At 40.1% G+C, this 25894-nt stretch overlaps 1 protein-coding gene across 2 annotated transcripts in view; it reads left to right on the top strand.

Moving 5' to 3' along the window:
• Positions 1 to 25894, top strand: part of Nek7 (NIMA related kinase 7) — a 126034-nt gene that overhangs the window by 54937 nt on the left and 45203 nt on the right. For both annotated transcript variants that reach the window (XM_048357371.1, XM_048357372.1), the window contains exons 3-5: positions 17342 to 17482; positions 21559 to 21621; positions 23466 to 23576. In XM_048357371.1, coding sequence (XP_048213328.1) covers positions 17342 to 17482; positions 21559 to 21621; positions 23466 to 23576 — 315 coding nt within the window. The remainder of the gene's footprint in view (positions 1 to 17341; positions 17483 to 21558; positions 21622 to 23465; positions 23577 to 25894) is intronic.

Genomic DNA, 25894 nt, shown 5'->3' with positions numbered 1-25894 from the left:
TTTAAATTCATCCATTGACTTGTAGGAGCAAAGTTCAGAAAATACTGCCAACAAAAACCATCTCTTCTTTTTTATGACACTACTCATTTTGCACCCTCCCTAGTCCCCTCTAATTTTTGAAATTCTTCCCATCTTTCAAAGGCCATCTAAGAAAAATGCCATCTGCCATGAGGCTTTGTCTGCTCTTCCCTTCTTCAGAGCTGGCCGCTTCATCTCTGAACCTCTTCTACTAGACATGTTCCCAGGGATATTTCCCCCTCTCATCTTGTGAAGTTGCCCTGGGGCCCAGTGGACGTCAGCCTCTCACCTGTAGCAGAGACTGAGTGAGAGTATATCACGGAGACCACTCAGGAACCTCTTAGCATTAACATGCTTCGGTTTGCCATTAATGGTGCTTTTAAAAAAATTTTTGCTTTTCTTCATTATTTGTAGGTGAAATTCTCTGTACTGAGAATACAGACCTTTTGTTTAAAGTGAATATTTTAATTTCAGGAAGATTGTTCACTCATTCAGCAATGATGATCAAATGTAGCTCCTGTGAATGGTGGGCAGGTGCTCTACCATTGAATTGTAATCCCTAGTTGATTTTTGTTTGTTTTTTGCTGGATCTGGGGCTTGAACTCTGGGCCTGGGTGCTGTCCCTGAGCTCCTTTTGCTCAAGGCTAGCCCCTCTACCACTTGAGCCACAGCACCACTTTTGGCTTTTTCTGTGATTAATTGGCGATGAGTCTCACAGACTTTCCTGCCCAGGCTGGCTTCAAACCTTGATCCTCAGATCTCAGCCTCCGGGTAGCTAGGATTACAGGCGTGAGCCACTGGCTCCTGTCTGCTAGTAAGTTTTGTTCAGTTTTTTTTTTTTTTAAATATTTATGTCTGTATTTGTGTAATGGCCATAAATGATATTATCAAACTTACATTAAATAACTTCTACTAGCTATATATTTCTATATCAATTTCCCAAACCAACATAGATTCTTTATTTTGTGTTACATTATTTCCAGTGAAGACAATAAAAACACACCTGCTAATATTAGGTAGGTCATGTTACGATTCTGAAATCACAGTTTTGAGCATTACTGTTTCAAACTTAAACAAAAAACAACGAAACATTTTCTTTTGCCTCCTAGTGACTCGCCAACCAGGAAAGGTCGGAATGGCAGTAGGAGGCAAAAATAAAAGTAATTGTTTTCTTATGAGACACCAGGCTACCACATGGTATAAATTTCCAAATTACAGAAAGGGTTCTGCGTCTCCTTTCACACCATTCCTTTCGCTGCTGCCTCCTGCTGCTGCCTCCTGTGTTGCTGGACGGCTTCCCCGTAGGATGTAGGCAAGTGTCATCTGGGCTATGGCTGCCTGTGGCATGTGTGCGGGGACTTTATTCCCCTCTCTGCCTCCAGACTGATGGTGTGAGACAGAGAAAGATTACCTGACAAGAGCTTATAGGCGTTATTGCTTATTAAGTCTTTGAAAAATGTTGCTGCTCTCCGTGGCCTTACTTGAGAAGACCGGGGAAGACAGCCTCTGCTCAGGGTTGACAACCTCCCTTTTGTTTTGTTCCACATCATTGGCCTGTATAATGGGGGTGATAGGGCAACATATGGTTAGCTCCATGACTTCTTTCACTTTTGTAATGCTAATAGAACCGGGACATAAACAGAAATCTAAAAAAGTCAGCTTCCCAAGTGTCAAATACCAGCTCACCGTTATAATGATGACAGATGTGTATTCTTACCAAATCCTTTCTTTTCTTTTGTGTTTTTTTTTTGAGAGGAATACTTATAATACATAATATGTGGTCTCATTTTTAGTACGGTATGAATTCTTTTTTTTCTTAAGTTTTATAATATAGCCATACCTTTATTGATTTTTTTTCACTATTCTCTCAAGCTTATGGAAAATTAATTTTCTATTGTCTCTTTTCCTTTTCTCTTCTGTGTGCTTCCTCCCTTACCTTCTTGGCTTTGTCTGGAGGGCACTGAGGGATATTCTGACTCCTTTCTTATCCAGTATATTTTTATTGGCTGCTATTTATGGAGCAAAATAGGCTTAGCTTTATTTCTATTTAATTCAGATTACATAAAACATTGTGACAGAGAAATTAAAAAAATACTATAAATCTAGTTTGAAACCCTGGGGTTGTTGCAGCATTTATAATACAAGTGGAAGTTTATAAGTTTTTGATTTGTGGTTATTAAGTAAAGAGGGATCTCCCCCTACTCAGTCTAACCCCCTCAATTCTGGGGCTTGAAATCAGGGCCTCATGCTCATTCTGTTTGCTTTTTTTGATCATACTGGTACTCTACCACTTGGGCAGTGTCTGAAGTCTGGCTGTTATTGTTCATTTATTTATTTAATTATTTATCCTTTGACTAGTTAATTGGTGATGGAATCTCATGGACTTTTCTTCCCAGGTTGACTTGAAAACATGAGCCTCTCGATTTTCACTTCCTGAGTAGCTAGGATTACAGATTGATCTATATATAGATGACTGGAACATTCCTTGTTTGTTGTTGTTAAAGAGTTAAATATAAAGCTATTATAGTATGAAAGAATGCTAAGAATTTCTGGAAAGATCAGTTTTAATTGTACTGGTCAGAATCTCAGGTTATTATTTCTTTGTGGGGTCAGTTTCTAGATAGTGTAACACTTTGGCTATTTATGAATGCGGGAAGACGTCTCAGATCTGCCCACATTGAAAAAATGGACAGTTTTTACTTTTACAGCTTTGGAAGGGTTAGAAATGTTGTTTGAAAGTCTTCTAACTCCATCAGTAAGGTAGAACAACCTCCCTCAGTTTCTTGGCAGTTTCTTGGCAGTATCTTGCCGCTCTGTGAAGTGAGTGTGAAGATATGAGACAGAAAGTACCTGAAAGTGTGTTCAGGATAGTAGAGTTCACTGTGGGCCAGAAAGAAGAGAGCCCTGGGAACTCCATTGAATGGTAAGATCTTTGGACTTGATCAATGTATTACCTCCCTCTCTCTTTAGCTTCTGCTGGATTTATTCTTTGAGATATAAGAACCACAAAACTTTCTTCAGTAAGTGAAAGGTATCTGTCATATAGCATTCAATATAACTTGTATGTTTGGAGGACTTTTCCCTCTCCTTCCCTCCTTTTTTCCCTCCCTTCCTTCTTGTACCAGGGTTTGAACTCACACTCTCACTCTGCTTTCTTGTTCATGCTGATGTCTACCGGTTGAGCCATGCCTCTAGTATGGCATTTTGCTGGTAAATTGAAGATGGAATCCCATAAAATTGTTATCTACTCGCCACCAGTGCCTGGCTCAAGCCTTTAGGAAGGTCAGATGCTGTTCTCCTTGTAGTAATTTCTTCCTTGAGTAACTGCTGATGTAAGAGCAGGGGAATGAGTGGTAGCCGTTTTGAGGAAAGATTCTTACTGGAGTGTAATTCACCACTGGGAACCTTCAGTAGGGGCTGTGCCTCTCTGCAGTGACATCCTTGTCTTCTAACTGAACTCTCTCCATTGCGAAACTCTCCAGCTTCCTCGTCTTGACCCACCCATTATATACTGCACCTTCCACCTCACTCTCCGGTGATACTGTTTCCCTGCTTCCCATTTTCCTGAAAAACTTGGAGCAGTCAGAAAAGAACTTTTCAGTTCCTATCAGGTGCCCCCTCCCCCATGGCCTGTCCTCCCCAGCTGCTGTCTTGTGAAGAGTGACTTCTGTTTTCACAGTGCTCTCACTCCCCAGGAGTGCCAGCCCCCATCGCTGTCCCCACTCAGTTTAGCACCTTCTTCTAAATCCTTCCCATTAGTGGACTGCCATTCTGGTGTCTCCAGTCTAAACAGCAAAGCAAGGTAAAAGGAAAGACTCCCAAGTGTGTCGGGACCCCTTTCACCCTCGCGCGTTTCCGCCCTGTCCCGCCCTGCAGAAAGCTGGAGTGCGGCCCAATGTGCAAACCTTGGCGGTGCGTAGTCACGAGATGCCCCTCCTCCCCTCGCACACTTAAAGAACGACACGGGAGTCACACGGGTGTCTTGGGGTAAGCTTCTGGAAGGTCCACCGGATTTACTCAGGGGAGGGGTTTATATAACAGTTATGGCAGCAGGAAGGGGAGGGACTAGCTGCATACTAGCGATAGGCTGATAAGCTGCCCATCATAGTGATGTCACAGAACTTCCTCTATGGGCGGTCACCACATCCCATAGGACCGCCCCTTGGTCCTGGCGGGGCTGGTTTGCTACCTCTTCCGGTTCTAGACCCGGAAGGGGGTAGCCAAGTAGCCCCAGGGCGGGAGAAGAGGCAGGCCTCTCGGGACTGCCCCTTAAAGGTATAGCCAGAGCCCAACATGAGTGGACTCAGAAGTTGCTTTGTTTTCCTCTATACACAGTTCCTACAGCGAATTATCTATAGTTCTCCCATTATTAATTCTCCTTTCTCTCTCTAATTTACCCCAGGAAAGCTTTTTCTCCCACTAGGTCTAAGCTGCTCCTGCCTGGGCTATTGCCTCACCATTGCTTAATCCACCCAGTGTGACTTATCAGCTGCCTGGGCACACAGTTGAGCTTATGCTCCTCTTTTGAACCTTTTCCTTGTTTTTTTTTTTTTTTTTTGGCTTCTAGGCATCTTGGTTTTCTCGTGTCTTGCTGGGCTCAGGGGCCTTTCAGAGTCACCTCAGCCTAGATCTCTGACTCTTCTGATGTCAAATATCCAATGCCTGCTCAACCTCCGATTTGTCTGCCTTCACCCTAATGTGTCTGAAAAGAACTTTAAATATTTGCCTTGAAACTCTTCTGCCTCCAATCTTCTGTGTCTTGGTGCAAATCTGCGTTGTTGCTGTGGCAAACACATTCTGGGCTTCCTCCTTTTCTCTCCTATTTTGTATTTAATTCATCAGGTATTGTTGACTTTATTTCTAAAAATGTGCATAGAATTGGCTCTCACTGCCTCCTCCATTGCTGCCACTTGCATCACGTGACCTTGGTTCTGTTGGCGGCAAGCGTCTTTTCTATCATAGCAGTCAGTGAATCTCAAGAAGTTTCAGTTCAGGGCTGGGAATATGGCCTCGTGGCGAAAGTGCTCGCCTCGTATCCATGACGCCCTGGGTTCAATTCCCCAGAACCACACCTATATAGAAAACGGCCAGAAGTGGTGCTCTGAGCTCAAGTGGTAGAGTGCTAGCCTTGAGCAAAAAGAAGCCAGGGACAGTGCTCAGGCCCTGAGTTCAAGGCCCAAGACTGGCAAAGCAAAAAAAAACAAAAAAAAAAAACAAGTTTCTGTTCAGCAATATTCAGTTAAAGCTTTCTGGTAGTTTTCCACTGGTTTTCTCATTCATCTTCAAGTATGTATTTAAGTATCACCATTTTGGATCACTCACTCTAATGTGAACCTTTTTACCTGCACAGTATGACTTCCCTGTATATATTTTTTTTCATAGAATGTATTGCCTTATCACTTTTGATTTTGCTCACCATTTTTCAGCTCTTTGAGTATAAGGGCTTTCCTCACCCCCAGGGCGGGACATACTGGCTAGTCAATAAACATTTGTTGAATGAATACAAATTTGGCCTCAACTCTTCATTTTCTTTTCAGTGACTATCAAAATAACACATGCATCTTTGGAATTATTCTTAGATTATACATGTAAACCACCCACATTGTTTCTTAGGAGCGTCTCAGACCCTTCCCCCTTGTCTGCTGCTTTCTCCTTCTCCTTGCTTTCCCTCTTAAGCAGAGGCTGTTCTCGTAGATTCCTCCTCTCCCCCTTCCCCAGTGTTAGGATGTAGGAATAGAACCCTTCCCAGGAAGATGCCCCTCCGATTGCTCCCCCTTTTCCTGCAATGTGGGCAAGTGTGCAGTACTGCAACTCAGGGCTGATGCCATCCAACTGAGGACTTTTCCAAACCCTGTTTTTACTGCTCATTCTCTGACCCCCTCATTACCTCATTAGATTAGCTGAAAACACCTTGTTCACCCTTACCATCTTCATCCTAGGCCATAGTTTGGCTCCTGCCACCAGCACCTGCTGACTCATTAGCTTTTACGATGCACCTACCTTGTGCCAGCCTTTCAAATACAATGTCTCATTTAATTCTAACAGCCACTATGTAAAGCATAGCTGTTCATACTTTACAGGTGAAGCGACTGAAGCTCTTTGTCTGATGCCAAGCCAGACATTTAGCTTTTCCAGAGAAAGCTCCTCAAATATTCCTGAGCTGGTCCTGTTACCTCCATTATTTTGTGTCTTGATATTTTTATAGGGTTCTCAAATGTTTATTCAAAATGAGATGTGTTCTATTTTGCCTAGGAGTGGCACTTTAGTTTGTGATTATTACTATTGTCCATCTAGTGCTCAAGCTAGAGGCAGGGGAGTCTCATACTACCCATTCAGATTATTGTTACTTCATTCCTAGATTATCATACCAGCTCTAACTGGTCTCCTTACCCCTCATTTTACCATCCATAGTCCTTTCTTTCCAGTGCACCACGTGTCATTTTTCCTGAAATATACATTTCATTATGTTCTTCTCATTGTTGCTTCTGACTTCTTATTTCATTTAAGATGAGTTCTCTGTTTTTACACAGCTTGGAAATTCTCTGTCATGATCACCCTTGACTTCTCCCATTGTGTCCTGTGCCGTTCCCTCTTTTGGACTTAACCCAAGCAGTGATATCTAGATTGTCACGTGCTTTCTTTCATCTCTGAGTCCAAGGTGGTAGGCTGGTGGTCTCAGGTGGTGTTCAGGGACACTTAGTCACTAACAGGACATAATGAGCTTAAAGGCTCATTATATTGCATATTACTTGTAGAAGGGGTTTAATGGTAAGGACCCTAGGGAAAATATTGTAGTAGAGGAAATATATAATTTGGAAGACAATACGAAGATTATGCTGAGAAAAGTGCTGATTATGGTTGGCTTTTTACACTAGCATGCCTTTAATAGGCAAGAATAAACTATTCTGTATTGTTCTCCTTTATATATCATATTTCATATCAATGAAAGAACAGCAGTGGGTTATCAACAAATGTTTATTGAGTAGATAATTTGTCTCTAATTAGAGATTGGTTTATTTTTTTAAGTTTTTACTATCAAACTGAATTACAGAGAGGTTACAGTTTCATACATTAGGCATTGGATACATTTCTTGTACTGTTTGTTACCTCGTCCCTCATTCCCCCCTCCCCCCTCCTCCTTTTCCTTCCTCCCCCATGAGTTGATCAGTTCATTTACACCAGTTTTGCAAGTCTTGCTTTTGTAGTTGTTTGTCTTTTTTTACTCTGTGTTAGAGATTGATTTAATTTTTATCTGTTCATCTAAAAGTAGATCAAGCTTTATGTCATATGTGAATTTCAGTTACTTCACAGTTATTTTAGATGACTTTATGGCAATATAGAATACTAAGCAACTGTCATGAAATTATTTAAAAATATTTAAACTATATTTGGGTTATCTTTGAATTTAGATTAATTTAAATGCTTCATAATGGTGGGGTGGATTGTGGGGAAGGGAGGTGGGAGAAAAATGAGGGAGGGAGTAACAAGTATAACAAGAAATGTACTCACTACCTTATGTATGTGACTGTATCCCCTCTGTACATTCACCTTGACAATAAAATTAAATACAAAAATTTATAGTAGTAAGAGTTCTTCATAATTCCAGGAAATGGCTTGTTTGGGTATGGCTTAATAGCACCTGCCTAGAAAGCACAGGCCCTGAGTTCAAATCCCAGTACTGCCAAAAAAGAAAAAAAAAAGTGTCTTGAGAAATGTTGATGGTTTTGAAAAGAATGAGTGCACAGGGAAGACCCTTTTGCCTGTTTTCTTGAAATTACTGTTTCAGCAATCTGTTCAGAGTAATGTAGGCAAAGATGAGACTAATCAGACTAGCTGTCCTACTTTATTTGGAATTGAATTTAAAACTTGACACCGAGATTTTATAATAAATGAAGAAATCATTTATTTTTCAGGGTGGTTCTGATATTAGAGCTATATATTTACCTGGTGAATAGGACTTTTAAAAAATAAATTGATCTTTGTTTTTAAAGAGAACAGAACTCCCATGAGATTCACAATTTAGCTTAGATTTCGAAAGGTGGAATTTTAGATGTGTCGTCAGTGGTGAAAGTTTTTTTAGTGTAAGACCACAGTTTCATGCAGAAGTTGGTTTGAGCAACCTTGAATGAGCGCCTGTGATTGTTAGAACTCAGTGGTGCTGGATGTGGTGGTGTTTACCTGTAATCCCAATACTTGAGCAGACACAGACGATATTAAGTTTGAGGCCAGTCAGTATAAACAAAAAATCCAAGGGCTGGGGAATAGAGCTCTGTGCTAAAGTGCTTGCCTAGGATGGACAAGGAAGGCCCTTGGTTCAGACACTGGCATGGCCAAAACCAAACAAAACAACAAAAAGGCAACAGTACACTTTACAGTATGCTCTGAGCCTGCTCACCTCCCCCACTGTATTTCTGCACTTCTCTTCTTCCTTCCAGCTTTCCCAGTGTTTGTTGGGTTTCATTATGCTCTCTCCATACATGTACATGTAATGTGCTGCATCTCCTTCATTCCTCAGTATCCTTTCTTCTTCCCCTCCCCCCCACTCGTCTTCCCTTTTATATTCATGTCCTATTATTAGTATTATTGCCAGCATCCTCATTTTAGGTTTAGAGTCCATGAATCAGTGAACCATGTAGTACTTGGCTGTATGAACTCTGCTTAGTTGGGTCAACATAAAGCCCTCCAGCTCTATTCACTTTCCTAGAGATGACTTATTTCACTTTTCTTTACAACTGAGTAATGCTCCAAGAGGGGTGTGTGTGTGTGTGTGTGTGTGTGTGTGTGTGTGTGTGTGTGTGTGAGAGAGAGAGAGAGAGAGAGAGAGAGAGAGAGTTTCTATTAGCCATTGCATTTTTTTTTCATTTCAACTATCTTTTCAGTTCATTTGCCAACCTACTAACTGGTGTTTTTTATTTTACTGTTAGTATTTGGAAGTTACTGAGTATTCTAGATATTAATCCTTTATCTGTTGAATAGTTCCCGTTCTATGGACTGTCTGTGGATTCTGATTATTGGTTCATTTGTTCTGCAGAAACCGTAATTTTATGCACTTGTCAATTCTTGCTCTTATTCTCAAGGCAATTGGCAAGTTATTCAGAAAATAATTACCCGCACCTATGTCTGTCTATCTGTATTTTCTGATGGTGGTTTCAGTTTAATCCATTGGAGTTGACTTGGGTGGGATGAAAGAGACAGGAGTAGTTTCAGTCTCTTGCATGTAGACAGCCAGTTTTCCCAGGACCATATGTTGAATAGATCGTCTTCTCTCTAGTATATACATTTTTATTCTTTTTGCCAAAAATTAGCTAACTGTTACTGGTATGGTTTTATTTCTGGGTTCTGTTCCATTCATTGGTCTTCACTGATGCTACCTTTCTAAGCAGCAAGGGAGGGAGCTGGGCCGATGAGGCCGCTTGCCCACAGTGATGGAAGCAAGTGAGCAGAAGAGGCTGAGGGCGGTACCCTGTGAAGCGTCCTCATTTGTGGGGAAGAGCACACAGAGGAGCTGGATGGAATGGGAAGGATGGATGGTTGTGTGGCACATGAACTCTCAAGTCACATTGTTGGGGGTCCAGGTTGCTCTCCCACTTCCGAGCTCGGCATTGGAGGGTGATTGATTCAGTGGGTGTGAGCCTCTGTTTTCCTATCAGTAGAGGAGAAGCATCATAGTTAGCACCTCACAGAGGGGGAGCAGTGTTCTTTCACTTATTCTTGGCACATTGTGTGTGTGAAAATGGTGGTGGTGATAACAACCACAATGAGGACCGTGACAGCATGCTTCCATGAACGGTCTTGACTCATAGATTTTCTACCTGTCGCATTTTCTGTGCCACATTTTCCCTCCTAATTACCCTTATCTTTTTTAGGGGGGGGGGCGTTTCTAGTGAACTTTATAGAGAATAATATGTGATAGGTGGGTATTGTCAGAAATTATTCTGATTTGTATAGTTTGGAGATTAGTACAGCAATTTTGTTTTGGGTGCCAATCCCGGGGTTTGAGCTCAGGGCCTAGGAAACTGTCCCTGAGCTTTTTTTGCTCAAGAGTAGTGCTCTACTATTTGAGTCACAGTTTTACTTCTGGCTTTTTAGTGATTAGTTGGAAATAAAAGTCTCAAACACTTTTCTGTCTGGGCTGGCTTTGATCCATAATTCAATGACCCATGATCTCAGCCTCCTGAGTTGCTAGGATTACAGGCATGAGCCACTGGCACCTGGAACAGTATCTTTAAAAAAAATAACATCATAGTATGAACCTCATTGCTAAATAAAATTGAGGGTGGTTTTAAACTTTTGTTATGTTTTAATTTTGGGGAAATTCAATAATATTAATATAAAATGTAAACTATTAATTTAAGGAAGGAGTAAAATGAAAATCACTAGGAAGATGAATTACAGTAACAATGGAAACCCTATGAATAGCATTAAACATTGTAATTAATACTGGTTTGTGTATTAGATCATTGATAACAATACCTCTAGGAATTACCAGGACATAATTTTTTCTCTGGGGAGATTACTGAGTTCATGCTGTGACTCTGGTAATTTTCCCAGAGAGAATTCTCATAATGTTTCGCTGAGTTATCTCACTGCTCAGTAATGCCCCTTAACTTAGAAAGCAAATTAAAGGAATTAACTTAGTTCTAGGAAATTATTAGTTGTTTAAGAAGGTCTGTGCATGTGAGAATAAGAGCCAGTAGGACACAGGATGAGTTTTATTTTAAAATGAAAAGTATTTAAAGGGAGGGAGCCCAGTAAATGGAAACTGATATGTCAGAGTTAACTGCAGTTTCTGTACTTTGCATGATTCAGGGCTATATGACTAGAGTGCATGTATATCAATGAGGCATTCATGAATAAGGACTCACAAGATTAATGGTATTGCACAAAGCTTTATCACTTCAGCCTTGAGTTTCTTACTTGCCACATATGATTCTGGGTATGATTCTGGGTATTCTTTGTTTACGAGATCTCAGAATGCTTTATCATAGAGCCTGTTAGTAAATATAGGCTCGGATTGCTCAAGAACTATTATTTAAGAGTAATATTTGTGGGCTGGGGCTATAGCCTAGTGGCAAGAGTGCCTGCCTCAGATACACGAGGCCCTAGGTTCGATTCCCCAGCACCACATATACAGAAAATGGCCAGAAGCAGCGCTGTGGCTCAAGCGGCAGAGTGCTAGCCTTGAGCAAAAAGAAGCCAGGGACAGTGCTCAGGCCCTGAGTCCAAGGCCCAGGACTGGCCAAAAAAAAAAAAAAAAGAGTAATATTTGTGCCACTATTATATTACCATAAAATGAAATACTAGCACTCTCAAGGACAGGATTAATTCTGTTAAGCAAGGAGTTGTAGCTAGCTACCAATATTAAAAATAATATTAAAAAGCAACTTACTCATAAATTTTTATCACATCGATTATATTTTGAGACTGTATCCAGAAATGAGTGTTTGAAAACACTTGTATTGGGCACATAATATTTATTAAGTAAATGTTGGAAGAAGCCATTGAGTGCTGAATTAGCTCTGGACTCTTCCAATTTAATCTGTCAGGAAGAGCATGTGATCTCATCCTCAGTGTTCTATGGGCCATAGCTCAGTTATTCTGCTTTTCAGTTTATTATTATTATTATTATTATTATTATTATTATTATTATTTTGCCAGTCCTGGGCCTTGGACTCAGGGCCTGAGCACTGCCCCTGGCTTCTTTTTGCTCAAGGCTAGCACTCTGCCACTTGAGCCACAGCGCCACTTCTGGCCATTTTCTGTATATGTGGTGCTGGGGAATTGAACCCAGGCCATAACCTCAGCCCCCTCAGTTTCTTATTTTGAACTTAACTTTAAGTATATTCTAACTAGTTAACATAATTTTCACAAAAGTATGGTTTTGCCTACTGTTTTTTCCTAATTATTGCTAAAAGGATTATGGCTAGGATGACACTGTTGTCACCAAAGTAGCCTTGTAGCTAAGTGTCTAGGTTATTTTCCTTTGTGAACCAGGAACATAATCCATGAGAAAGTGCATTAGCTCAGCTGGACTACCGAATTCAGGGTTGGGTGACACTTGGAACTGCTGTTAAGTGTGCTGCTGCTATATATGAAGAGACAGACAGACTCCAGTCATGGCCCAGAGAACGAGGGATTGGGAAGAAAATTAAGGTTGAGACTAACAAATAATTCTAGTCTTGAAAACTAGAACACACAAAGCCAGATGTGTGACATAGGAGCCCTGGCATGAACTGAGGAGGAGCTGTGACACCGGTGCCCTGGCATGAGAATGAGGTCCTTACTGTAGAGTTGTCACAGCCGACAGGTGGGATGGGGAGTGCCTGGCTTTGCCTCGTTGCTTCATCCGTACCACCTCACAGAGACACAGTCATGGACATAGGCTTTCCTTTCGTTTATCAGAGTAGAAGAGATGAGGACGGCTTGCCCGGCTCAAAACAATGATAACCAGGAGTTGAGCGCAGGCCTTACAGGCTTTTGGGCAAGATGGATGGAAAGCCCCGTGTTCAGTGCTTATCTTGTCTCTCAAAAGACTGATTTATTGCCAACAATTCCACTTCCAGTGGGGGCTCAAGGGAGCTCCTTTAATCCTCCCGTGGGAAGGTGGTAGAGGCAGGGGCAAGTGCCTCGTGGGCCGGGTCTTCTTTCCCTTGCACCGTGCAGCTCCCATACTGGGTTGTCCATAGAGAGCATCCATAATGACTGCCAAGCCCTGTTAGCTCCTGCATTCTACACTCATTAAGTTCTTTAGAAACATTCTGTCAAGTTAGAGAATATTCCTCTAATTCATGACACTTAGGTGCAAACAAAAAACGTGATCTCTGCCTTTGAGAAATCCACTGTGTGGTGACTCACAAATAGTTGCAGTGGAAACAATTCATTTGAAGCTAGTAAGTACGGTGTATTTCCTAGCACAGGGCCCGAGCTTGAAGGACTCTGTAGAGCTGGATGACTGCTGCCAATTGCTCTGCTTGTACCGAGGCAGGAGCCAACAAATCCAGCTGCCACCGAGCTGAGGATGCCAGTGTAAGAATGCTAGCTGTGGAACCAAGTCCAGAGATGATTTGTGTTTGACTTGTTGTGAAAAAAAAAAAAAAGGTCTTTGGAAGAACTTGCCGGGGCCAGCACGCATGACGCACTCGATCATATATGGTGCACCTCTGGGGCGGGTCAGTGTGGGGGGCGGGGGGGCAGACCCATCCTGTCCCAGAGAAGGCCTCCTCATCCTCATTTTAGAATGGCAGAGAGAAAGGCTTTTACTCTCATGGAGGATGGAAGTGTCAAATACAGAGTTGCCATTTTGTGCATTTCAGAAAATGAGACTCGCCAAGACTCTGAATGGAGAAGAGCAAAAAAACCCAAAAATCAGTTTAAGTGATTTTTCTCTTTAAGATGTTTCATTGTTATCAGAAAGATGATGTACAGAGGGGTTACAGTTAAATAAGTCAGGTAAAGAGGACATTTCTTTTTGGACAATGTCTCTGCTTCCCTTGCTCTCTCCCAGGTTTTCTCGCTTTCTCCACCTACAAGCCGTATAGTTCATTTTCGACAGTGTCTAGTGAGTACCACTGCTGCATTTGTTCATCCTTTGTCTCTCCATTTCTGTGCACTCCTTTACCCTCCCAAAGACAGATAAATGAACAAACAAGGCAAAAAAACAACAACAAACAGCAGCAAATAAAAACAAACCAACCTTGTTTTCTATTTTATATGAATTTAAATTTCATTTTTTGGCTGACTTATTCTCAGTACAATTCAAAATACTAAACTAATATGTTGTACTTATAGGTAGGTATAGGAGTAGGTATAGCTGTAGAGAGATGTAGGTATATATCTATAAACACATGCATCTCTGTCTCTATCGAATCATACATGTATTGGATAATCAGGTAACCTACAAGTAGTTCTTTCCTGAGTGGAACTCAAGTAATGACCCCATCTTTTATTCACCACACTTAATGCAATGCTCTACTAGATCTGTTTGATCCCTCAATCTATAGAGGGACCCAATTCATCGAAATGAAGCAAGGGTACCGTATCCTGTGGTCATTACTGAAGTAGGTTTGTTACCTGCCTGATGATCTGCTACAGGAGCCCTCCTCTTACTGAGGCGAGCTGCTTTTACGCACATTGTAGTGTGGCAGAGACCCAAGGGTAGTGCAGATGTGCAGCTATGCCCCTTCTCACGTCAGCCCTCCACATCTTCGCCGGGTGACGGGACACGGGAGCAGATGAGACAAGCTGTCATTCACCCACACTGCCCTTTGAAGAAAGGCCATGGGGGGACAAAGGTGCCGCAAATGGGCTGTGAAGTTTACATACACTGCCCACTGTTAAACAGATTACGTCTAATGAAGTGTCTAATGCTCAGGCCATATCAACCTAATCCTTGGTGGCAGTTCATCCCTCAACTGCCAAAAAACACCGCCCTCTGGCCCTGGCTCACCACTCTGGCCGCCAAGCACAGGGAGGTGCCCAGTCTTAATAGACCAAGACAGTGTGTGATCTGACATGCAAATGTAGGTCATTGCATATGTAAATGTGTGATTACAAACCTGCATGCCAAAACACATTAGTGAGACTTTGCTCTCAGCATGCGGTTGTCACAGTGCCTTAGCAGTTCGCGCTAATATTTGTCAGGTTATTGTGCAGACAGAAGATAGGATTCCCAGTCAGATCTCCAGTGTGTGGATTATATGACGCCGTTCCATTCACTGTGGAGACTGACAAGTCTTCATCAAGAGAAAGAAGTGGTCCCTGTGTAAAGGGGAGAAGGATTCTCATTCTTGGATGTTACATGCTAACACAGTGTGTTTGTCTCTCTCATCTGTGTGTGTACCTATGTAGGTATGTCTGTCTACAAACAGAATTTGCTTAGAAAAGCCTGGGCAGTTAAAAAAAAATCACTCCTTTTAAAATAAAAGTTATTGTTAAAGTTTAACTACTTTAATATATTGCTACCCCTTGTATCCAAGAGATGGTAGTTTGTAATTTCTTCTGGTAAGTACATGCCATTTTCTCACTGTGCAATTATAAACTCAGTGACAAGAAGCTTTATAAATGGCAAGCGTGGCAAATCTCACAAGTTTTTCTTATAATATACTCTTTTTTTTTTAAACATGTATCTCTTCTCAAATTTCTTAGTGGTACCAAGGGTTGAATTCATAGCTTTGTGCTTACTAAGCAGGCGCTGTACCTTAAGGTATACTCCCAATCTTCTCACTTTATTTAAATTAATTGATAAATGATAATAAGTTATTATTATCATAATAGTAATTAATTATTATTATTTTGTGCTGGTCCTGACTCTTGAACTCAGGGTCTGGGCACTGTCTCTGAGCTTTTTTGCTAAAGGCTAGTGCCCCACTACTTGAGTCACAGCTCCACTTCTGTTTTTTTTGGTGGTTAATAGGAGATGAGAGTCTAGCAGATATTCCTGCCGGGGCCAGCTTTGAACTGTGATTTGATCCTTAGATCTCAACTTCCTGCATAGCTAGGATTACAGGTGTGAGCCACTGGCATCCGTCTATCAGTTTATATTTAACCAAAGAACACAAACTTGAAAGTAGCTGTGGATCACGAGGTAGATTTCATGATGTTGCATCTTATGGGGATGACCTTAGTGACTTTGCAAGTATAGCGTGGGATACTGGGGACTCGGCCAGATACAAGTTCCATGGCATGAGACTTGAGTTAGGTGAGGTACAAAACCCTAATGTATGTCTCAGCTGAGCTACAGTTATTGTTGTAGTAGTTGTTATTTTTTTACTATCATAAAAATTATCTCATGATCTTGTATTTTAGGAAGTCAGTTTTTGGATTTTTGTATTATTGTTATTTTGTATATGTTAGATCAGTGGTTTTTTTGACAACAGTTTGATTTTTAGAAGAAGAAAACTATAATATCAGAAATGGTTGTTCTTTTCTTTACTCTTTTTGAGATACTTTGGATTTGGATTACAAATTTCCATGGCAGAATTTTGTAGTTTTTGGTAGCCTGATGCAGTAACAAAATGAAATGTACTCCTGGGATTTATGTAGTGACTGTGACCTATCAGAGTAGCCCTTTGCCTAGGTCAGGATACGGCTTGTCATCTTTAACGCAAGATTGTTTGTAGGCCTCGCAGTGAAGTGCACGGACGAGGCTCTAGTATTCAGCCCTGCTAGAAGATGAGTTGGGCCCCACTGCGATGCCATGTTACTCGAGGCTGGCCCAGGGCAGAGGACCCACAGTGGTTGTGAAGAAGGCTGCTAACGGCTGGGAAGGTGTACTCGCCAACAATTCAGGAGCCTTAGAAAAACCCCCAAAAGACGAGAGCAAGGCTTCTGATACCCCAGCTGGCGATTTTATCCTATCTTATCAGGAGAGATACTAAACCAAGAGCTACGAGGAGCGTGAGAGCAGTATTGGCATTGCTGGGTACAGGTTCTGACTGTCCAGGATTTCCCATTCTTGTGTTGATGTTTATTACCGGTAAACTCAGTGAGGGAACCAACGAGCCCGTGAACACACGAGTGAACAAAAAGGTCACATTGGTCACTTGGGCTTTGTCTCCACACATAGTGACCACGACTCCGTGACTCCCTGCGCATGGCATCTTCCGCCCTGCACAGGGGCACCGCCTGGTCCACATATTCGCTTAGGCTACTTAACAGCACCAAACATGTCTGAGTCATCTGTTTCCCTGGCAGTTAGCACTGGGCCTAACACACGGTCCATCACAAGGAAACAGCTTTGTACCCACACTACAAAACAATAAAAATATTATTTCTGAAGGTGAGGAGGTGGTGGTAAAGTCTTTGTTAATTTTTTTTTCTTTTTACAGAAACAAAAAATAACCAGGAAGGTAAAAAGTGTTCCAAGTGTTAGTTGGCAGGTTGGACTAAGTGGGTACATAAAAGGTCTATTTAAACAATAAACATGAGAGAAATGTCAGATAGGATGAGCTCGGTGGAAAGGAAATACAAGGGAATTGTTATCTAGCATTTCAAAATGCTTGATTTTCTGTGGCCTTACCCTTTCTGGTTTCACACACTGGACACATTTCAAGTGTGTCTTACTATTGGCCCTGCCCCAATGGTGTACATTCCTCAAGTGCAGATTATTTTCGGTTTAGTCTGCTGCTGTGTCCTTAAGAATATATAAAAGTGCCTGGCAGGTGTAGGTGTTCAATAAGTATTTGTCATTTAGCTATTTGCAGGCTTCGCTAGATATCAGCTATGGAAGTGAAAGTGGTGACAGTTTTGTGTGATTGAAAAATTTTCTGACTTTTTGCTTTCTTTTCTTTTCTTTGTTGTTGTTTTTTTTTTTTTTTAATTACAGAAGGCCTTACGACCAGATATGGGCTATAATACATTAGCCAACTTTCGAATAGAGAAGAAAATTGGTCGCGGACAATTTAGTGAAGTTTACAGAGCAGCCTGTCTCTTGGATGGAGTATCGGTAGCTTTAAAAAAAGTGCAGGTAAGATGACTTAATGATAGAAACCCACATAACATTATCATATATGACAACTAGATAGAGAAAAATATTCCCGGGATGAAAGTGGAGCGTGCTAGGAAAGAATGAATATTGTCTTTTAAAACTTTGAAGGAAGAGTAATGTAGAGTGGACATGAAGTTTCAGTTTTAACACAACTTCCAGGCTTTAACAGTCATTGCTATCCACCCGTATCCAGCAGTAATTGGAATGCTCTAAGAAACTTTATGAAGCATACTTGTAGATTTTAAGTTGCTACCATTACTTCCAAGTGGACATTTAACTAGCCATGAAATCCTCAGCTGAAGTTCTACCTCTGTAGGCATCACAGCGGAAGATTTATTCATAAACGAAGTGTCTGACGTTAGTAAGTGGCAGTCAAGCTACCCTGACAATGACTGAACAAAGGATGAGGGGAGCTTTATTTACTTGGGAGAGAAATGAAGTTAGTAAAATTAGATGACTGGCACCCCACTTAGTCTCCATATGTAATTAGTAGCGTTGTGGATCAGTTTATTCTCCTATCTGGGCTCTTCTATATTTTTCATATTTGTTCAACTTTTCCCTGTTCCCCTTCTTTCCTTCCTAAGTCCTGCCCTGACTTTCATATTCTTATTTCACAGGAGTCTGCTCCCTGTACTTACGTACCCTAATTTTCAATCTTTAAGTGAAATGTGTGTATAATGTAGCATATGATACAAAGTATAAGTTTTACATACAAGAATTAGTTAATATGTAATTATAAATATACATGTACTTTTCTCATCTAACATCTTTGGGCAGTTAACCCATGTTGAAGGCACGTGGCTGTATTTTATCCTTTTCAGTGCTGTATAATATTCAGTTCTTATTACCTGGGGTTTAGGCTTTTTACAGTTGTTGGCTATTATAAACAGTGATTCAGGTATTCTTGGGTCTCTTTCCTGATATTCTCATTCAAGAACGTCTGTCTCATTTGGGCCTAAGTAGAGATGAAGAGCCATAGAGCAAGCATGGGTGCCACTAATTAATGCTGAGCATTGTGACCAGAATGACTCATTTACTTTGTCATGTGCACAATACAAGAATTACTCACTTCCTTCTAACATACTAGTAAAGAAGATGCAACACAGAATGCAGTAATTCGTATTTTGAAACCTATGGTTTGGGGAACGATTATTCCTTTACTAAAGAGCTCTTTAATTCATTTGTGAAATATATTAAATGGCTACTGTGAATCTGTGAGTATTGAGGAAATAGATTCTCAGGTAAGGTAACAACAATCTTTAGATTTCAGTATTTCAAAAGACAATTACAAACTCAGCATTCAAAAAAGCCCATGTGCCAGACGTAAGTCAAGGCTGGAGGGAGGCTGGTGGCCCTTGTCTGAAATCCTACCTCCTTGTGAGGCAGAGCTTGCTAAGGCCTCACCTCGCTCTGGCCAGATGCTGAGTGCAGTGCCCTGAGACTGCCCGCCAGCCACGCGGGAGGCTGAGGTCAGGAGGACTACAATTCTAGCCGGTCAGAAAGCTCAAATTCCCCATCGCAACAGGAAAAGAAAACAAAACTGGGTACAATGTTGAGTCTTTCCATCTGTGGTAGGAAGTACAGGCAGGAGGATCCTGGTCCAAGTCAGCCTGGGTCAAAAGCAAGATCTTGTCTCCTAAATAACCAGAGCAAAAAAGTGGGCTGAAGGTACGGCTCAGACGGTAGAGCGCCTGCCTAGTACGTGCAGAGCCTTGAGTTCAAACTGGAAGATGGATGAAGGAATTCACGAGTAGGTCCTTGGCCCCTTTTCTGTCTTCTCACTGGTTGTGAGTGTGAGAGACCACACTCAGTCTTGTCTCTAGTGATGTTTACTCTTATTTAGTCATCACACTTGTCACCAGAAGTATTAAGAAGGGGGCAGGAAGGATGGAAGTAGGAAGAACAAAAACTTTCTTAGGTCTGTGATAGTGCCATCCAAATTGTTCCTACTTGACTGCACTTTACTTTCTGCAGATTGAAAGTCTGAAGAGGCTTGATTACTTTGAGCCATCAGGAGTCCAGCCAGTTTCAGTGACAAGTTCGTCTGTGTGTCCCGCCCCCCCCCCCCCCACTGCGCTGAAGTTGCTGTAGGAAATTACAGTGTAGTCTTTCAGAATTTGCTGTTCCTCTTTTCTTTGTTGGGCATTAATGCTGTGGCATCTCCTAATTTGAACAGTAACTATCTTATACAAGAGAGAAATGATATTCTAAAGTTATACTTCATTTATTTAATTAGAGACACATGTCTCCCAGCCTGTGTGAGGAGAAATGCATTTTCATTTCAGACATGTTGTTGATTCTCCCCATGTGTTACACTTGTACTGAAAAGAAAGGCCATGACTCATCTTTTTTTTTTTTTTTTTAAAGTCATCTCTGTGGCTCACAAGTCAATTAAAAAAAAAATACTGTTAGCCGGATGACTTTCCTTGCTGATGACTCATAAGCCAAGCCTTACAAATTCCTAAAGAATCATCTATTGAACTTCCTCATCTAACTTGCTATTTTAAGGCTGTGTTACTTGTCCCAAGAGCTCCAGTACCGTTCCCAGCTCTGTTAGATTCCTTCCTGAATGAATACTTCCGTTGAGTTCATATGCTGATATACTACTTCAGTAGTATATTCTTTTATTTTCTTTTAAGTACTCTGGGACTTTTGTCCAGATTCTTTACTTCTTTTGACAGTTCACTTGATGAAATAATTTTGAAATTCTGTATACTGACTTACCTTCCTTGTCTCCCTGCCTTCCACCTTGATGACAATTTCCTTCTTGTTGATTATCAGTCTCACAAACTTTCCTACCTGGCCTGGCTTTGAACCGCAAGCCATGGATTCAGCCTCTTCAGTAGCTAGGATTACTGGCCTGAGCCATCAGTGCCTGGCAAAATGTTGTTACTTTAAAATACTGACCAATATTGGCTTGCAATATTGACTTACTTGGAATTTTCTGAAATATCTTGCATATCTTAAAATTTTTGTTTTCTATATATTTAGAACTTTGAGAGATGATTTTTCAGAGATCTATCCTTTGGTTGTATGATTTAATTTTGTGCATTTCATATATTCATAATTTTCAACCTTTTCTTCCTTCTGAGCCTTTTAAAAAATTTTTTCCCTGTGGCTTGAACTAAGGGTCTGGACACTGTCCCTGAGCTTTTTTTTTTCCCCCCTCAAGACCACTAGTTCTGCTACTTGAACCACTTACAACTTTTTGGTAGTTATTGGAGATAAGAGTCTCATAGACTTTCTTGCTAGGCTTGGCCTCAAACCATGATCTTCACATGTCAGCCTCCTGAGTAGCTAGGATTATAGATGTGAGCTACTCATGCCAGCCTCAATGAGCTCTTTAAGACAGACACCTGGTTAATCCCTCGGTGAAAATGTAATACCACACATACTGTGTATCTATTTATGTACTGTATATCTTTCTATGCTTTGTGTTTAAAACAGTAAAATTTCATAACATCCCTCTTCAAGGAATGAATTTTCACCCACTTTCAATGGTATTCTCCCTATCTAGATTACATGTATTAGTCCTTTTAGAAATGATCCTCACCGGTGGATTAATGGCTCAGAGCTTGGGCTCTTATCGAGTGGCTCTGAGAATCAATCCTGCTTGCTCCAGTTAATTAGCTCTGTGACCTTTTGTGCATCTTAACATGAGATTAGGAATAGTATGCTCTCATGAGGATTAAATGAGAATTAGGTGAAGTAGTTCATAAAATATGTTTAGTGTCTATTAACTATCCTTTCACAGCCTTTGTGAGTAGAACGTGCATTCTATTCATTTGGACTCTACTTGAGTGTCAATAGATGTCTAGCTGTTGTCTTCTTCCACTTTTACTACTAACTTTGATGGAGGGAAAGCTGTAAGCGTCAGTGGGAACATGAAATGAAGTACCCACAGATCCCTACAGTTGATAATGAAATGTATTCTGTGGACATCTGTGGACTATATGTAGTATACTATATGTGCAACTGTAGTGTTATAATGAATTGACATGGAAGGCTGAAATATAATTTATTACTTTATAAATAATTCTGGGTTCTGTTTTTAGATATTTGATTTAATGGATGCCAAAGCACGTGCTGATTGCATCAAAGAAATAGATCTACTTAAGGTAAATAAACATGAACCATTACTAGACATGTTGACAAATGATCTATCAAAATATTGCAAAAGCAGAAAATTGTATTTCCTGAGTTAGAATGTGACTGTACTGAAGCATATCTATCTTTTTGCTTTAGAGAAAAACAGTTTAATCAGTTTAAACATTGGGTAGCATCTGCTTTTTTGAAGTAGGGAATAGATAAATAGGCATAAGAAGTTTTTTTCTGGACGGTGCCAAGTAGATGTATTTTAAAAGTTAAGCATTTCAGATGCATACTAGCTTTAGCTCAAGATGTTACATCGAGACTATGGACTAGGCCACGTGGTTCACCTCTCTTTTAAAAGTAATATTTTTAAGCCTTTCTTTCCACACTTGGAAAGGAGAAGTAAAAAGAGGTCAGAACTAGCTTTTTAGATTTCCTTCCACTGAAGTGTGAGATCCCAGTTGTTTCTGCACTGCTTCTTTCTTCATATAGTTCTTTTATGAAATGCTGTGCCTTATGCTACATTTTTACTTTGTAGGTAGGATGTGCTGGTTTTCATACCATCTATTTGTGTTATTAGTTATTAGCTTTATCCCAAAAGACCAAGAGTAAAGCCCCAAACTTGTGTTACATGTACTTATTTCTTGTCATTTGAAGTAATTAGTTTAAATATGAATAAAATTTTATTATAGAAGACAACATATCCCTACAGTAAATATGGAAGAAAACTTGTAGTAGAAAAAAAAAGAGGAAAATCATGAGTGATTTTCTTTTTTGTTCCTGTACTGCAGATTGAACTCAGGGCCTTGAGCATACTAGGCAAGGATTGTACCACTTGAGAAGAGACCCTTAGTTAGACCTTTTGTTTTTTTTCTTTGTTTTGGAAATAAGGTCTTGCTGGTTTTCCCCAGGCTGTTTCAAACTTGAATTCTACTTACTTCTACCTCCACAACAGCTGGGTGCCAGCACACCCAGCTATGAATAATTTCCTTTGAGGAATGATTTGTCCTCTGTTAACTGATTTAAAGATTGAACAGAAAGATTATAAGTATGTATGGACAGTGGATATATTTTTATAAGGTGAATAATTTTAGGAACATTAAGAATCAAGCTACATATACACATTATTTATACTTATATAGTTTCATGCATAAACAGTATTTAGATATAGTGTAGTAGATATGCATTGCTCTTTTGTGTTGGCTAGGTTTATGCTCAGGCTAGCAATAACTTCAAAGTAGGGTAGCAAAGATGTTTTATTTAATGCCCTTAAATGCCAGTTTTCATTAAGGATATAATTCCTACCAGTTAGTGATTAAAGCATCCCATTAACTTATTGCAACTACTTTTATGTCTGTTGGAGATAGAAGTACTTTAAAAGTTCTAAGTAAAAAATTATTTCTATTTAAGAATATTAAAGTAAAATTAACTCTTCTAGTTTTACTTTCAATAATTGCAGTATTTAGCTGGGGCTGGTGGCTCACGCCTGTAATCCTAGCTACTCATGAGGCTGAGACCTAAGGATCACTGTTTGAAGCCAGCTTGGGCAGGACAGTCCGTGAAACTTTCATCTTCAGTAAACTACTCTGAGAAGGCCAGAAGTGGTGCTGTGGATCAAGTGATAGAGTGCCTGCCTTGAGCAGAAGAAGCTCGAGGGACAGTGCCTAGGCACTAAGTTCTGGCAAGACAAAACCACCAAAACAACCACAAAACATTGCAGTCTTTGTTTCAAAATTCAGTAGGTTAAAAATAAAATAATTTCTATAATTTATAAATGAAATAGATATAATATTCTTCAGTTAAAAACCTGCAATGGTTCTTTGGAACTTAAAATAAAAGAATTTTTTTTTGTTACTGTTTTCTTCCTCAGCAACTCAACCACCCGAATGTAATTAAATATTATGCATCATTCATTGAAGATAATGAACTCAACATAGTTTTGGAATTAGCAGATGCTGGTGATCTCTCCAGAATGATAAAGGTAAAGTCTTTTTACATTAGTTTTATTCTTTCCTCACAGAATTGTGTGAAATATGTAGGCACATTAGGTACTTAAAGAACCCAACATAATGCTAAACGTGTAGTATGTGAAAAGAATGCTTCTGAAGCTAGTCACTTAAAGAGAAAAACACTTCAGAACCAATTTGAAAACAGGCCTGGAGACTTTTCTTCTGAAACTGCAATTTTTCAGCTTCATTTTTCCGAGCAGACCATCCTCCGTCCTCAGTCTTTTGGACATCAGGAAAGAAGGGCAGGGAAACATCTGGGGTAGCCTCTTCCTGGGAGGGACTGATCACATAAGACCTTGCATCTGCACCCCATCCTGATTGCGGGAAGTTTAGCTTTCTGTTCTAAGTGTGTGCTAGTTGGGTTTTGCCAGTTATACAAATCCCAAAGAACAATAACTTAAGAACTGCTTGTCTTTGGGCACGTTACTTCTCCATGCTATTATTTTCTCTAAAATATAATAAGAGAACACACTTCATAGGGCTGTTGTCACAATTAATACTTAAGAATTTAGAATAGTGTCACTCAGCCTCACAGAGATTGAGGCTGTGTAAATGTTGCTGCTCTGTTTCTTGTTATTGTTTATAACTTCTGTCACATAAATGTCTGTGATAATATGGTAATTGAGGTGTACCAACTCTGATTTTGAGGAAAAAGCTTATCCAGTTTCCCCATGCTTGAGGAGATAAAGAGTACTTGGTGGCAGTATCATGAGCTACTCTGAAGTACTTACTGCTTGCTACACACAGGCAACTTTGGGGCTCCACTCTAAGTGGACAGAGAGAGCATCTTCTTACATGATTGGTTATGAGTACATGGCTTTCTCCAGTTGGTCATAGCTGTAATCAAGACTCAGGTACAAGACTTACAATTAAGACTTAGATATTGCAGATCACTTAGCATTCAGTTTATAAATCAGATTCTGAGACTATATCTTAGTTTGAATGTAAGTTTACTATGTAAATCTTAACTACCTTCATTGTATGTTAATTCCATCATCCCTAATAAATCACAAGGTAGTTTGAATAAGAAAATACTTTGAAAGTTTGGTTAAAATGGTATTTTTATCAAAAAATTTCAGGCAGATTATTATATGAGTTGTTATTTAGCTTCTGGTTTGTGCGTGGAGATTGTAGGCTGGTTTCCTGGGTTGTTTTTCATAAAGTATTGCTTTCCTGGGCAGATTTCTGAATGGTCTGGGTTCTGAAACAGTGAAGAGTTCCTGAATCTGTTCGTTTATACATGTTACCTGAGTTAATCTTTCTAAGGATTCTGGGAATTAAACTTGACATTTTAGAAGCAGAAGATTGTTACTCGCAAATAGAACTGATATTTTTTAAGCTGAGTACCCAGTTTGAGATCTGAGGATCATGGTTTAAAACCAGCCTGGTAGAGAAGTCTTTGGAACTCTTATTTCCAATTAACCACCAAAAAGCCAGAAGTGGAGCTGTGTCTCAAGTGGTGGAACATTAACCTTTAGTGAAAAAGGCTGTTTTCAAGCCCCACAACTAGTACCCAAAACTACCAAAGAAATAAAACAAACACACTGATATTTGTGAAATCAGGTTTTTCTGATGCAAAAACTCAGTTTTCCTTTAATTGCCTTGATATTTTAGTTTTATAGAGTTCCTGTGGAAGACTGATAAATGCCCTGGACATTGTCCCTAGGAAAAAACATTAATAGATGCACAATATATACTTTCTTATGAGCATACTTTTCTGATACTGGTGCTCAGTGGTTAAAAATTCTGCTCTTGAGGGGGAGTTTTGTGTTGGAATGTTAGCTGCTCTTGACTCCCAAGTCACTAACCTTCTCTTAATTTTCTCATCTGTAAGTTGACAGTTTACCAGAGCTTTCTCTAATAAAGTGCTATATGAGAAGTTAATGTTGTCATTAGCCGCTGAATGCTCTGAACTGTCTGTGTTTGAAGTCATCTAAGTCTGTTTTAGAGACTTCCCACCATTAGGTGAAGCAGCCATCCACCAACTAAAGCTTTTGCAAATTAATGAATAGTAGTAATGATACTCATAATTTTATAAAGAAATCAAATACACAAATGCAATGTTTTACCAGACAGCCATGAACATATTGTAGTTCTTATAAGAGAGTAAAACAAATAGCAAATTCTTTGCCCGAAACTTGGTTAGTGTTTTAGATCACTTCCCTAGAGGAGATGGGAAAGTGAGTAAAATCATTCCCCGTTAGTAAGACAGAGTCAGAAAAACAGAATTCTGAGCAGTCATGAGCACGAGCTTACTGCTTCATTTCTCCAAAGCGCTGGGCTCTGCTTT

This window comes from Perognathus longimembris, chromosome 11, assembly GCF_023159225.1.
Source record: "Perognathus longimembris pacificus isolate PPM17 chromosome 11, ASM2315922v1, whole genome shotgun sequence".
Taxonomy (NCBI): domain Eukaryota; kingdom Metazoa; phylum Chordata; class Mammalia; order Rodentia; family Heteromyidae; genus Perognathus; species Perognathus longimembris.
This window is presented reverse-complemented; position numbering and strand designations above follow the sequence as displayed.